This window comes from Sceloporus undulatus, chromosome 3 (genome assembly GCF_019175285.1).
Source record: "Sceloporus undulatus isolate JIND9_A2432 ecotype Alabama chromosome 3, SceUnd_v1.1, whole genome shotgun sequence".
NCBI lineage: Eukaryota > Metazoa > Chordata > Lepidosauria > Squamata > Phrynosomatidae > Sceloporus > Sceloporus undulatus.
This window is the reverse complement of record NC_056524.1, coordinates 97,453,403-97,468,457: the sequence shown is the minus strand read 5'-3', so window position 1 is coordinate 97,468,457 and position 15,055 is coordinate 97,453,403. Positions and strand designations below refer to the sequence as shown.

At 37.6% G+C, this 15,055-nt stretch overlaps 1 protein-coding gene across 4 annotated transcripts in view; it reads right to left on the bottom strand.

The window, feature by feature from the left end:
• SLC9A7 (solute carrier family 9 member A7) overlaps window positions 1–15,055 on the bottom strand; it is a 66,424-nt gene that overhangs the window by 6,658 nt on the left and 44,711 nt on the right. For 3 of the 4 annotated variants that reach the window (XM_042456771.1, XM_042456769.1, XM_042456772.1), the window contains 4 exons: window positions 13,245–13,356; window positions 10,939–11,092; window positions 5,871–5,930; window positions 1,920–1,983 (listed from right to left, as the gene is read on the bottom strand). In XM_042456771.1, the coding sequence (XP_042312705.1) occupies window positions 1,920–1,983; window positions 5,871–5,930; window positions 10,939–11,092; window positions 13,245–13,356 (390 nt within the window). The remainder of the gene's footprint in view (window positions 1–1,919; window positions 1,984–5,870; window positions 5,931–10,938; window positions 11,093–13,244; window positions 13,357–15,055) is intronic. The other variant, XM_042456770.1, reaches the window with a different exon arrangement.

Here is a 15,055-nt window from a genome sequence, read left to right as displayed (position 1 = left end):
CTGGATTTTCTGTCCAGCTACTGGGTTACACACTCAATAGGGGTCATGCTTCCTTTAAACAAAATGTAATAAAAGACTTATTTAATGAACCCAGTTATGGAAGGAATAGTAAAGAACACCTCATGGAGGAATAAATTTGGCTTTCTCCTGGTCCTCCTGCCTTCTTCTGAGGGCCATGCTTTTTGGTTCTAAGTTTTGCATTTATCTGCAAACATCATTGAAATATGGGCCCCTAAGAGCCTATTTAAAACTGAATTTGGTTCTCCACTTTGTCAAAGGGATTGTCCACAATCAGCCTAAAGGAGATTAAATGCATCTAATACAATAATAATAATAAATAAAACATTTATTTGTATTCCGCCTTTCTACTATATACCTCATCATGTTTTGACAGTAACTCACACCGTTTTCCAAACAGATAAGCTGGTTTGATAGTATTTTGCTATTGAAAATTTTTTAGTATCTCTGAATTTGTCTATTTTTTAAAGTGTCGGATGCTTCCATTTAATATGAGCTGTAAACCTCTAATTTCATATGAGAAACAGGAGTAGGCAACACATACACATACATGCTGATGATGTTAACACCGCTTTAAAGTTGTTAGGAAAAAATATTACTTCTTTCTCAAAATTTGTAAAGTTAGATCTGTATGCTTGTCTTGTTGAAGGTAATGAAGGACATAAGAAATGCCAGACCAGACTAAGCTTCAGTAGTGCTAACATGTAAACATAATCCTTTTAATGCAATAGCAGAACCACAAAGTGTTAGGCCACCTGTCTTCCAGCTGTTATTTGATTTTAGTTCTGATTTTAGGTGCTGCTTTTTTCTTTAGCTGAAAGCCTGCTGAACCAAGTCAGAGTGAAAGAAGAATCTGGATACAGATTAGGTTGTTTTCCCATTTGTTAAATGTCTCTTGGGAAAATAAAATAGACTCTTTTGCTTTGTGCAAGTACTTCTACCAGCAGCTCCATTTATGGAAAGTCTTGTTTTTTCTTTTAACAAGCATGTTGCCTTGGGCTACACCCATACTGCAGAAATAATCCAGTTTAATACTACTTTAACTGTCATGGATGAATGCTATGGAATTCTGGGGATTGTAGTTTTGTGAGACATTTAGCCTTCTCTGTCAGAGATCTCTGATGCCAAAACAAATTATAATTCCCAGGTTTCTATAGAATGGAACCATGTCAGTTTAACAAAAATAGAAACAGTGGTGGGAAGGTTCTTAGAGAGGCACTTGTAATGTTAATATATCAGGCATGTATAGGATGTGAAGGGATGGACAAGTACATAGTAGAAGACTAGTTGAGGACAAAGATTACAGTATACATAGCAATGTGCAAAATCTCTCTTTCACATCCCTCAAAATGGCCTCTGAAAAAACTGGGTTGCAAATTTACAAAAATTTTCAATTAAGAATGATGCCAGCCACAGATGCTGGTAAAAAGTCAAAAATAAACTCTTCTAGAACATGGCCACATAGTCCGAAAAACACACAAAAAAATTATCGTGTTGTTTTAAAGAAAGAAAGACATAGACAGTGTACACACAAGGCAAAGTATCAGCCCCTTATTATGCTGGCTTTTTCTATATCTGTTTTTCCCCCATGTTATCCAAAATCTTTGCCCTGAAGACAATAGTAAAGGTAACACTGATGCCTTCACATGACATTTTAAGTTCGAATCATTTTATCTTCTATATGCACTCACTCTAATTTTTCAGCAGTCAAGAAGAATTTGGTTCTAAGAGCTACAGAAATAGTTTCCCATGACATCAGCTCTGCTTTTCATATTTAAGTGACCCTGTGGCTTTTGGACTCTTGTATGCAATTATTTCTCAGAACATTTTTGCACAACTATACAATAAATCCACATAAACAGCATCTGAGAGTCATTGACTTAAGAAAGTTAACTACTTACTCCTTGTAAGACTTGGAAGCTGTCATTAGTGGGTGGTGGGTCTTGATCTGGGTCAACTCCAACTCTATACAAACATCAAGAAATAAAACAGAATACTGTGAATTTAGCTGAACTTCAAATGCCCTTTAGACTGGGCTTAGTGCCATTGTAAAAGGTGGCTGAACACAGCAGGAAGAAACCATGGGCATTTGTTTATGGTTCATGAAATGTTAAGAAGTGTCTAGTATGCCAGTTTTTATGCCTTTCAATATCACATAATTGTCTGATTAAGACACACCATGCTCCCATTCCAAGGCTATTTCAGGTTAAACACCTATTTCAATACCTTAAAATCTTAAGGGAAAAAAAATCATGTGATAAATGTGCAGATAGTTGGGGGCAGAAATAAAACACTGATTGCTATTTTTAATACCACAGCATAACTGCATTATAAGTTTTATTTGTGTAACATTATGGTTGAGAGCCGGTGTGGTGTAGTGTTTTGAGTACTGGGCTATAACTCTGAAAACCAGGGTTTGAATCTATGCCTGAACATGGAAACCCAAAGAGTGACCTTGGGCAAGTCACACTATTTCAGCCTTAAAAAGAAAAGAGAAAGGCAAAGCCCCTCTGAACAAATATTGCTAAGAAAACCCCATCATAGGTTTGCCTTAGAGTTGCTGTAAGTCAGAAATGACTTGAAGGCATACAGCAGCATTATGGGTATGAGTTTATGCCATCAGCTCTTTGGCCAAGGAGATAGTGAAACATTGGTATGGCTTCCCTTTACTTCATGGTTTAAAATACATTCTGAAATGATGACAGATCCATAGGAAAGCTCTGTTTCAATGGATCAGCTTGATATTGGCTAATAACAATTTTGGTAGTTAAGATATTTCAGGTGAAAGGAACTACAGAACAGCAGCACAGTTGTTATGGTACAGTTGCACAGAAAGCTAGTAGCAAATCAGTTCAGTGGAGACTGCAGGACAGACCATGAGCAAGCTGCTTTTCAAGGTAATACACACTTCAAAGCTTGAAAAAGGAAAGCCACTCAAAGCAGCAAAATCTGTCAGCAATAAAGCCGAACCCAGCTGATAAACCCAATACAGCAAAATTCTTGATTGGGTATGTTAAACCAACACCAAACTTCAGTTTTGTGTTAAAGGAGGAATTGGATCCCCCCCCCCAAACTTGAGGTAAATGGGACAGATACCTTTCCTAGCATCTCCATTTGAAGGTCCTCAAGCAGCAGGACTGCAAAAGAGTCGTTACTTGCATGCCAGGGTTGAGAGAACTGAATAGTGGGCCAGTCTGAAAGTTTACCAGAGTGCTGGTTACTCTGCCTTGGAGATCCCATTGAGAAGGGGTGCAGAACCTTTTTGCTCCTAAAAGCTGCATGATGAACCTAGGATCTTGGCTGTATGCATATGTTTACAGCCTCCAACATGAGACGGTGTCAAACATATGCATATACCCAAGATCTTAAGTGTGGAAAGAGCCACTTATATATGCCATCTTCAGGGAAGTGAAAAATATCTATTCCCCAGATGCCTTCAGGCAGATCACACTTTCTTCACTGAAAGAGAGATCTGTAAGAGGATCTCTCAGTGAGGGAATGAGGAGCCTTCCTTGTACTATTCTATATAGACTGCGCTTCCCTTGCTACTAGCAGTCTGTAAGAAAAAAGTAATCAATATGAATCAATGAGAAATCAGTGGGCACATAGTAGCAGTAGTGATGGAGTCATGACACTCATGGGGCCCACATTTAAGGCATCAAGAAGCGTACAGGTTTTACACTGCTGCCATAAGGCATTCAGGGAAAGGATGCTGAAGGTGGCAAGACCCCTTACAATAGAGTTTATCTTAGTGTTTCCAACCCATTATATCAAACAAAGTACTTGCTGTTGCACCTCTTTCTTTTTCTTCCTGTATCAGTTACAGTCCAAAACAAAGAATCTTTATTTTACAGAGCTCTCTTCAACAAATTTATTCTACTTCCATCTCCCATAATTTTTGTTGCCTAAAAGATTGTTCTTGACTTAGTTTTCAATATCTTTCCATCATGCTACTTCCATGCAACCAGATCACTGAGGAGCAAACTAGAGATGCGACGCTATGTACTTCTGCCTTTAGGTGCAAGATTTTTAGATGAAATTGCCAGGAAAAAAAACTGGATAGAATCTGGGGCCTAGCATTGAAGGGTAATTGGAGCTAAGCTCTTAGTAGCCACACAATTTGGGTCTCCAAAAAAGATACCACTGAAAGTAACAGCTTCAATGAAATGAATGGCACAGATCCTCAATGTGGATTCAATCATAAGGGAGAAAAAGGATTAAAGTCCCCATAACTGTTATACTAGGCTCACAGAAATTTTAATAATTTTGTACTTAAATGTGTCTAATGAAATCCTGGGGCCAGGATATCCTCCCATAGAAGCTTATCTGGAATTTGAGATCTCCAACAAATATGTTGTGAAACCCGTCACCCCAAAAGCCTAGACCAGTGCATTAACAGACACTGCTTTCTCTTTAACACTATCCTAATTGTGGAGTTCCTTCCACAATTTTAAATTTGTTTTAAATGTGTTTTTACAGAATGATTTAAAATATTTTTGTATTTATTAGACTATTAGTATTCTGTCCCATACCCAAAGATTTCAGTACACACACAATTCAAGACATATCCAGAACAATGTTATTCCCCTCACATGCCTCCATACACAGTACTGCTCCCACAGGTACCACACAAAGCAAGATATCTTTGCACAGTCACTACATCCTGTTACTGACTTGATATGACCGCTGAAAACTGTCAAGTTGTTCAAGCAGCTACATGTCAACTTTATTAACTAGTATCTACCTGTTTGTGTTTTTTTTAAAAAAAACTTTACCTAGTATTTTTCTATTAAGTATCAAGAATGCAATCTGGTGAAAAAGAAAACTGTGGCAATATTCTCTTCCAGTCTCATCCTCACACCATTTTCCTAACTTTTTATGCATAATAAGGATGCTGTATTTAGGTTATCTAAGAGTGTGGGACAGAAACATAACAAATTACCTAACTAGATATTCAGTTTTCTTTTAATAATGTTGTCCTAATGCATTTATCCTAAGAATTACCTCTTGGATAAAGTTTTTGGGTTGTTTGACATTGGTATCATATATTAAAGGGAACAAGAACAATCTACTGCAACATTCATTCCACAAATACACTGATTGTTCCATATAAATGTTGTTTGCATACTCAAATCCTATCCAGATACTTTATCACTGCTTTGAGTCAAAATAACAGCTGCAGCTCAGTATACTACCCATATCAAATCTACCCTCAGCTTCTTACCACAAAATAAAATAAGTTATTGCTTGGATGTACCATATGGCAAATACTAGGCAGTTAACAATTAACTAGTTGTAAGCCCATACACAAATGCAAAGGATTATGTCCCAATGAACACAACAGGACTTCTATCTGAGTAGAACTGCAGAGGATTGCACCATATGTTCATTTTTACATACATTCTGCTTAATGTTCACTTTCACTACCAAATTAACTCGGTACTAATTTGTTTTTCAAAAATATTCTCAATACCATAATAAAGAATGAAATGCATGGAACTTTATAGTGACCGTCAAAAAAAGGTCAAATATCACAGGAGGAAATGCTACTTGGGTGAAAGTGTGCTTTAGCACAAAATAACAAATTCGGTCTGATTTGCAAGATTTCCCAAGAGCACATATGGTTGTTGTAGTCCCCCCCTCCCCCAGTTCTTTCAGTTCCTAGGTAAAACATCAGGGAGAATACTATCTTTTCAAAATCTGCAGGAAGAATCACGAATGCTGTAAAATAGTCTGCAGCATTAAGAGAAAGACATGCAGCAGCAAACAGAGAGTGAACACACTTGAGGTCAGAAAGATGAAGAAAGCCAAGCGTCAGGTAAAGCTCATTACCAACTGAATTATTCTGTCACCTGAAGTACAGCCAGCGGCTTTCATTCATCTCCTCCACCGATGGAACATGTTCGCCAACTCTAATACAGGCATAAGAATGGAGTTTATTTATTTATAGATTTTTATGCCTCCCTTAAAAATACTCAGGTCTGTTTCATACAAATATATATATATAAAAAAACAGAACACAAATGTTAAAAAAAAAAAAATAAGGGCAACCAATATATAAAACTAATGCAATCAGTTAAAAAAAGATATTAACAACCTAAATGTCAAACTATGAAAAGAATAGCAGGTAAGAAGACCATAAAATGCAATATCATCAGAAATTAAGAATGAACTGAGAATCTAGTTGACACCAGGCACACTTCCATGAGGAGCATTGTTGAACTGTGATGCAACCTCTCATTGCACCCATCACACTTCAGATGAAATGTAGATAACATGAGGATGTGGGAGAAAACGCATGAGAGATTTTAAATGACCATGACCCTAGGGACTAAAGTTATGCAAAAATAACATCTTTTTTAAAAAATAAAAAACCCAAGCTTTTAAAAAGTGTTGAACTATCTGAAAGTAACAAAGATATTATGAGTCAGAAACAAAGGCATAATGAGTCAGAAACCTAAGACTGCAGTTGTAGCCTGGTTCTCTACTTCCTACACTCTGTTTGACTCTTTTTAACATTTCTCCATTGTCAGAAGCACATTTTGTACTGTTTCCCCATGAGCTTTCTCATTTCTGTAAAATACTGTGAAATCTCCTTTTGTAGGCTGCATTTTTCTTCTGGCAGTAATCTCCTTATCTGAACCCTTCTGCTTCCTCTGTCCATCCTCTCTTAAATATGTTTTATCTCCCCTTCCTTTGTTTGCCCACTGCCTGTTCCTCAAAAACTCCTTTTGTTTATGCAGCCTGCTTATTTCCTTCAGCACCCTTAATTCTGGCTGCCCAACTTTAACTTTCCCCTTACAGCTCAGCACTATGTCTCAATGACCAATATATAATAAAACCAAACAGTAAACTGAAAAAAATGCAATATATGTACTGATAGAGTAATACAGTCACAAAATCATAGATATGCAAGGGGCCTCAGGGTCATCAAGTCCAACTCACTGCTCAATGCAGGATCTTCCTAAAATATCCCTGTAAGTAGCTGCCCAGCTTCTTTCTAAAGAATCCCAGATGGGAGGATCTCAGGCCCTCTTTATGCAATTGATTCCATTACTGAACCGCTCTTGCTATCAACAAGTTCCTTCTAATGTTCAATCAAATTCTACTCTCCTGTAACTTCAAACTGTTAAGACCTGGTCCTATCTTCTGGGGCAACAGAGATCAGATCTGCCCCCTTCCTCTCTGTGCCAGATATTTAAACAGCATAATTATATCATACCTCAGTCTTCTCTTCACCCAGTTGCATATCTAGTTCTTTTAACCTTTCCTCATATGTGTTATTCTCCATACCCCTTTATCATCCTCATTGCCCTTCTCTGCACCTGCTTCAACTTGTCTATACCCTTCTTAAAAGAGTCCCCCAGACCTGAATGCAGTACTCCGGATGAGGCCTGACCAACACAGAATATAGTGGGAATTTCCTTTGACTTGGAAGCTATGCTTCTATGCAAGCTAAAATAGCATTCCCCTTCTTTGCTGCAGTACCACACTAGTGGCTCATGTTCAGCTTATAATCAACAGAAATTCCAAGGTCCTTTCCATTCAAAAATAACAACTTCCTGGGGAAAAGAGATTCAACTCAGATTGCTGAAGGAATGTTACATGCAATCCCTAACTGTATTCTCATACATTCTATTTCTAAATTTATTAAACATATTCTGTTCTAATGTAGTCTAACATAAGAACTCTATTTTAACAGTAACACAACCAATATTACAATACAGTTCCTTGTACCATATCCTAGACTATTCAAGGGCCATGATCCTCTGAAGAGACTTTCTAGGTGGCAAGGAGGACAACAACAGGGGATTGAGGTAGTGAGAAGAAAGTGGGAAAGCCTGCTTATAGGCAGCTTTTCATTCACACAACTCAGGTTCCTACCCAGTATTTTAAACTAAAGCCCCCTCACTGAAGAGATGGAGGAGAACTGGAATACGTAAACTCAGCTGAACTCATTTTTAAAAATTATAATCACTGATTATGTGCATTTTCAGTTGCAAAGAAAGAAAAAACAACAACATAAATCTCCACACAAAGTTCAGTGGAGGCAGATACTTTAATAAAATTGCAGTAATGCTCTGATATGGTCTTCTAATAAAGCTGAGGCTCTATTGTCTGTTTGGGATACCATTCTCTGCCTCTTATAACACATGCAACTATGCACCATTTTAGGGTCTCACATAACAATAAAACAAAAAGATCTGTAATTGTTGCTTAAAGCTCCTGGCTTTAAAATGTACAAGTTCATAGTCCTTCAGTTTGATGTTGCTAATCAACACAAAATTTTAGGGACAATTTGGTTTCTTTTCTCTATTAGAACCACCAGCAAACTAGCTTATGTCAGCTGTTCTCTGGATAAGAAAACTGTCAGCGGTTTATGGTTTCCTGAGTCAAATATCTTCTTCTCTGAATACTATTCATCTGTATAAGATCTGAAGGAAGATTAGATTCTAAGTACATATTTATACATTATGTTAGTGTAACTGCAGTCCTCTCTCCACAACAATCAGACTGATAAAAATATTTCAAGCAGTTACTGAGTAAAACCAGTGAAAGAAATTTATGGAGAAAAAGCAATAAAGCTGGGACAGTTCGATTATTTAGGTGTAAGAATGACAACACAATATACTTCAGACAATAACTGGTTGTTACACAGATGCCATGTCTTCGCCACTAACCTTCTTAGAAAGGCATAATTTTATGCAGGTATACTGAAAAATCAGTTCCACTAAGGCTGTAACTGTACTGCAGAAATATTCCGGGTTGACACCACTTTAACTGCCATGGCTCAATGCTATGGAATTCTGGAATTATAGTTCTGTGAAACATTTAGCCTTTTCCATGAGAGCGCTTTGATGCCACAACAAACTACAGTTGCCAGAATTCCATCACATTGAGCCATGGCAGTTAAAGTGGTGTCAATCTTGATTATTTCCGCAGTGCAGATGCAGCCTAAGAGTAAATTCTCAGAGTGCACTGGTTAGAGCTTAGAAATTTTTTTGTACTACACTTCTGAGAACCCCCTTAGCCAACATGGCTGGGAGGTAAGTAATTTTTTTCAGACTCTGAGACTGCAGCATTAAATTTGTCTTTTATAAGAAGCACTACCAATATTCTACCTTTTCCATGCTAGCTGTCACTAGAAGTATTTTGAAATATACATTGTTGCTTAATTCCCTGACTAGTGTTCCTATTATACAAAATTACTACAAAAACATGAGTACATTGACAGGAAAGCAAGATGATGAACTTTTATGTATGATGTTACTCTCATGAGCTGGTTCTCAATCTTCAACAAGCATTCAGCATTATCCAACTACATAAAGGAGCCCTCTCCAATTTAGTGCCCTCTAGGTGTACTGGTCTACTAGGGGAAGGCTAACATAGGCTGATCTGCACTGCAGAAATAAGTTGACACCACTTTAACTGCTATGACTCAATGCCACAGAATTCTGGGGTTTGTAGTTTTGTTTAGCTTTCTCTGTCAGAGAGCTCTGGTGCCACAAAAAACAACAAATCCAAGGATTCCACAGCATGGAGCAATGGCAGTTTAAGTAGTGTCAACCTGGATTATTTATGCAACCAAAGGGAAATATTTTCTATTTTAATTTTCACTGCAGTACCTAAAGGAATGACCCTTTCCGAAAAACCAATTGGCATTGAACATGACTGCCATCTCCTGGATTAAGGGTAGCATCTCATGCAGCTTCTACAACCTTAGTTACCTACATTTTATGATTGGAATTTGTGAAGAAGCACTCAAAGCTAATGACAAGGAAGAAATAATACACTTGGACCATATTTGGAAAACATAGTCCATTTCAGCATAGGAAAACACATTACTATGGTCCCAGTATTACTGCCACAGCTCCCTGTGGAATCCTGAAACCTGTCATTTGCGCAATAGAACTCTCTGGCTGTAAATTCTAAATGCCTTTTCCTAATGCAAATCCCAGGATTGCATAGGAAGAAGCCATGGTAGTTAAAGTGGAATCACAGTGGTATAACTGTGCAATGCGTAAGGGTCCCCTGAATGCATGTTCCATACTGAAGAATACTTCTATGCCCATGGCACAACAGGGGATGTTTACAGCTCTCAGTCTATGCATCAGTCCATAGATCACAGGGACCTGACCTTTGTCTCAAGGAATGTATTGGGTCAATTGGCCACTTTTGGCCCCCACTTTTCTTTGAAACCTAGCAGGGCAGGAGAGTTATGGAAAATGTTATTCCACAACAGCAGCCCCACTGAGGTTGTAGCCAAAGACTTTCCCAATCCCTGGTGAGATTGTGGCCTAGATATCTAGTAGCAGCAGAGATCTCTAAAAGGGTGGAGGGTTTTCTTCTACCAGCCTAGCAATCCTTAGATCTCATTTGACATGGAAGGGATTTGAACTGCTCATCTGTCCACAATAACACTTCTGATATATAGACATACAAAGGTGTGCCCTCGTCTACCCCAGCAATGAATGCAGTACTAGAAAAAAGTCTGCAGGAAGAGGCTTTTGGATGCAATTTTATCTCTGTTTACCAGATCATAAAACCCACAGGATTGTTTTCTTACTGTGTCCTTGTCCTTGCCCATGATGAGCGGAATAGGCAGAAAAAGAAAGAGAAAAAAACTACATGGAAGGCCCTGTTATTTAAATGTGGCCAACTAGCATGGGCTAGCTTGATCTTGACTGTCTACCCTAAAGCAGCACATGCATACTTTCAAAGCTACTTTGTTTTTTAAAAAGGCAAAATAATTGCCTTCCCAAGGAATAACAGTTTGCAGACATAAACTGTTGTGGGTAAAGATTTTTCCTATAAAACAAAATAGTAAATATTAGTCACATTTCTTTTGTCATCAAAGTATCGTAGGCTGTTTAAAATGTAAACGAGAAATACATTTTGATAGTCAGACAAATACCGTACCTTATATTTAGCCATGAAAGCATGGGAGTTGTGCCTCCCCCAACAATCCAAACAGTAAAGAAGACAATAAGGAGTGTTGTGGAGAACATCATTTGATGAGCGTAAGTCGCTGTGTCTCTTATGGCTAGAGCAAATGCCATGGCTCCTCTAAGACCTGTGGGTAACAGCAGAGAGGAACAGAAATTTTACAGTTAGGGATGTGGGAGAAACTGGCTTGAGCTACATTTTAATAATAGTGTAATTAATTTGTACTTCTTCAGTTAATGCATAAAGTGAAAAACCATTATCCTACAGTATTTGTACTTCTCTATATTTACAGCCCTCTGTGCATGTTAATTGAGTATGTTAATGGTTACTTTCTCCCAAATGCATATATCAGTAACAGTACTGTATAAAAATATGTTTGTTTATTGGGACATTTCTTGCAAAAATGCATCTGTTAGGCCAAAACTGCATTAAAATGTGCATATGGGAAGAAAGTGCATCAGGGCAAAACAAATATTCCTGAAGATAAGCAAAATCAGAAAGAATGGATTTGAGACCGGGAAAAACGAACACAGAAAATGACAAGATTCACCCATTCCTCCCATACAACAGAAATAAAATGAAGTACAATACAGCAAACATTTTGTACAGTGCTTCCCTCAACACAGATAAAATGGTTAACATTTGGCCACTTGAAAAGTTGTGGGTATGCTTTTAATTGTTTTAAATTAATGATTTATTTAAGAGGATTGTATTTAATGCTATTTAAGTTTTTGTATTCAGGATAGCTGTATTGTTTTAGCATATAGTGTAATCCACTTGGGATCCCATAAGGGAAAAAGGTGGGATATAAATTAAATAATAAACAAATAAGATCCAAACATGTGAAAAATGAGGACATATCCAGCAGATGGGAAAGGGTTACTGTAGCCACAACACTGATAAATACTGAAGGTTCTTTGACTGCTAAAAGACTTATTCAAGGCCTACTTTGTTTTTGTTTTGCAACCTTAGGATACTTATGGCATTCCAATTGCTTCGCCATAATTGCAGGGGCTAAGAAGCTTGACCTATTGTTGGCTTAAATAAATCCTAGGACCGTTTTCATTCTAGCATTATTTTAAAGATTTTATTCATTTATTTATGGCAGATCATAAGAATTCCAGTGTGATTTACAAATAAAATCAAATTAAAACAATTAAAGATAATTTAAGCAAAGTGAAAACACTTTAAGCAATTTAACACATTAAAACAAGTTAAGAACATGCATATGCACAAAACTGGATGCAATTATATGAAACATGGAAGGTATTCTACACTAGGAAGTTATTCTACCTTGGTGGGCAGGATGGCCAGCTTTTCTCCCTAGCACCCACTAGCAGGCTTGGTCATATGGGAGATGGGGGATAGTTAATGATCAAAACTGGAAGTGGGTAGTGGTTGGAGTGGGGCTGGGACCTTTAATATGTAAAAGCCACTTCTCTGGAGGCCTCCACAAGCAAGACAAAGTTTGGGAAGGATGATTTTTCCCCACAGTGTGGCACACTGCAGTAATTTGATATGTGAAGTCAGGAAAAATGACCTTAGGGAGCCACATAAAGTCTGCAGGCTGTAGTTTGCATACCTTCTTCTATACCTTCATTTTAAAAAATGTTACCTTTGAGAAGTTTAAAAGGTAGACTATTAAGGCTGGTGTGTCATATATTCTTGAGCCATAGACCCATACTAGTGCCACATTTTGGGTCCACTATCCCCAGGGCATGAATAATAAAGGCAGTGTTGCACAGTGACATAGTGGTGTTGTTCCCAAGCCAATTTGTGCCTTAGCTCCAAGTGCACCTTTGTTGTAGCTTCATTCCAAACAACTGCCTGATAACAGAACACAGTGGCTTACCACAGAGGGCATCATGTTCACTTTGAAAAACAGATGAGCTTGTGTTAACCATACCAAAGTGAATAACTCAGGCTCACATGACAGGGATATTGCAATATTAGCCTGGTGAAAGAGCCTTATTTCTTCATTTTTATTACATTGTCTTCAGGAATTATTATTACTATGTAGTGTGGGAGGTAAGCCTGAGTAAGAGAATTTTCTTTGCAAACAGAGAAAGATCAAAGTAGTCAAAGCACCAAGGAGGAGATGTAGAGAGGGAGAGAAAATGACAGAGAGAGAAAGATTTAATTGCTGACTCGGCACGAAAGGAAACCCTTCCCTCTTGCCCAACTTATGCCTTGAAATGATGTATTTTATATGCAGTTGGGAACATTTGTCTTTTCTTTTGTCATAAAGGCAAGTTGCTAGTCTCAGCTATTTGCTTTACCTGCAAACATCATCATGTGCTGGAAATTCCAGCTGATCTTGTGCCTTCTGCCCAAGTTCAAGAAGAAAGAGAGTGGATAGATGTGTGCCGCTCTTCCCAGGAAAACAGCTATCTAACCACACCATTTTGTTAAGGATTCAAGCATGTCACAATATGAATAAAAAGTTTCATTCAACATATTCAGATATTCAAACATAAATTGCAACAATCTAAAACAGTGTTTTCATTTTAAACTCCTTCTGTCTCTTCTAAACAATATAAAGGTCAACAATTCTAAAAATGGAACATACAGATTGAACAATGTTTTATTTAGACTGATGAACATGCTGAGAAAGATAGTTCATAAATGGATCTAGTGTTTTGTCTATTTTTCTATAAAGGGATGGGTTAAGCTCTTTTCTGGAATATTCTTTGCTGTAATGAGCTTCTTTAAAGATTTAAACAACAAAAAAGAAAGAAGTGAAGTTTAATTCAGCCTAATGCTCCACTTTTAAACAGGCATTCTTTAGATACGGCTCTTATTATTCCTTTGAAGGGCCTCTGGTCCTTTGAAATTTCCTTGCCATACAGTTCCTTGGAATGCTTTCCATGGTTTTAACTGGTTAAGTGCCTTGTTTAATTCACATCATGGTATGAGGAGTGGGTTTCCAGATGACACCATTTTCTGTTTGTTTATCACATAAAAATTAACAAAGTGATAAAGAAAGGTGCACAAAGTCTTTATCAGAGTCTTTGACTCTTAAGAACCAGGAGCTGTCAATCTGAAAGTACCCACAATTTATATATGTACTTGAAGAATCTGCACTTATTGCTTTCTACTAGACATACAGGTGTTTGAAAGAATCATGGATTCTTTGACACTATACATTTCTAACTATGATTCCACTTTAACAGCCACATAAACACCCTGTGGAATCCTGGGATTTGCAGTTTAAGGAGGAGTATTCAGAATTTTTTTGCCAGGGAGTTTTAGTGCCTCCCCAAACTACCCCAAAGTTTAGTAAGGTTCACCCATGAAAGTCAAAGGGGAATCAGAGTGCTTTAACTGCTTAGTGTGAAAAGAAAAGAATGTCTCTGACCAAAAAGGGTAAAAATCTGTTTGAGTAAAAGATTGTTAAAGTAGCCATAGTCATGTGGACTAAGCCCTGTTCTGATCTTAGTCCATGTGACTATGGCTACTTTAACAATCTATTACTCTGTTTTATCTCTTGACTGCCTTATCTTGGTGCTAATTCAAACAAACTGAGGCAGTTAAAACCCTTCAGCAGGGGCTGTTCCATATGGGTGTTCATTTTGCTAGACAAAACCTACTTTCATGTCCACCTTTTAATATAGCAAGTCTCTTTATCATATACAGTTTCACAATATGAAATTTAGGGTGGGAGAGTTACCTTGTAAGGTTGGAAAAAAGGGCCACTTAAATGTGCTTTTTAAAAGAAGAGTTAGCTATTTATGAAGTTTAATACAGGAAGAAAAATATTGATGATGCTAGTCACAGGCCTGCATTTTATCAAGATATTGGTGGCTAAGTAAAACACAACCAATAAAATTTTCAAATCCATCTGTAGCAGCAAAATTAGGTTTTTTGGAGCAGTTATTTGAAGCCACAAAGGACTGGACAGGAGAAGGGCAGGAGAAGAAAGTATCAGTTCCACTGGTTACAAGCCACTATTTGGCCTTGGGGAATGTTTGTTTACTCCTTAGAGAGACTGTGCGGAAGTAGGGGAGGAACTAATGGAACGGTATTAGTAGAGGAAGTACTTATTGCTTTTGTTAATTTTCTTAGAAAATGTCACACCTCATCTCTCCCC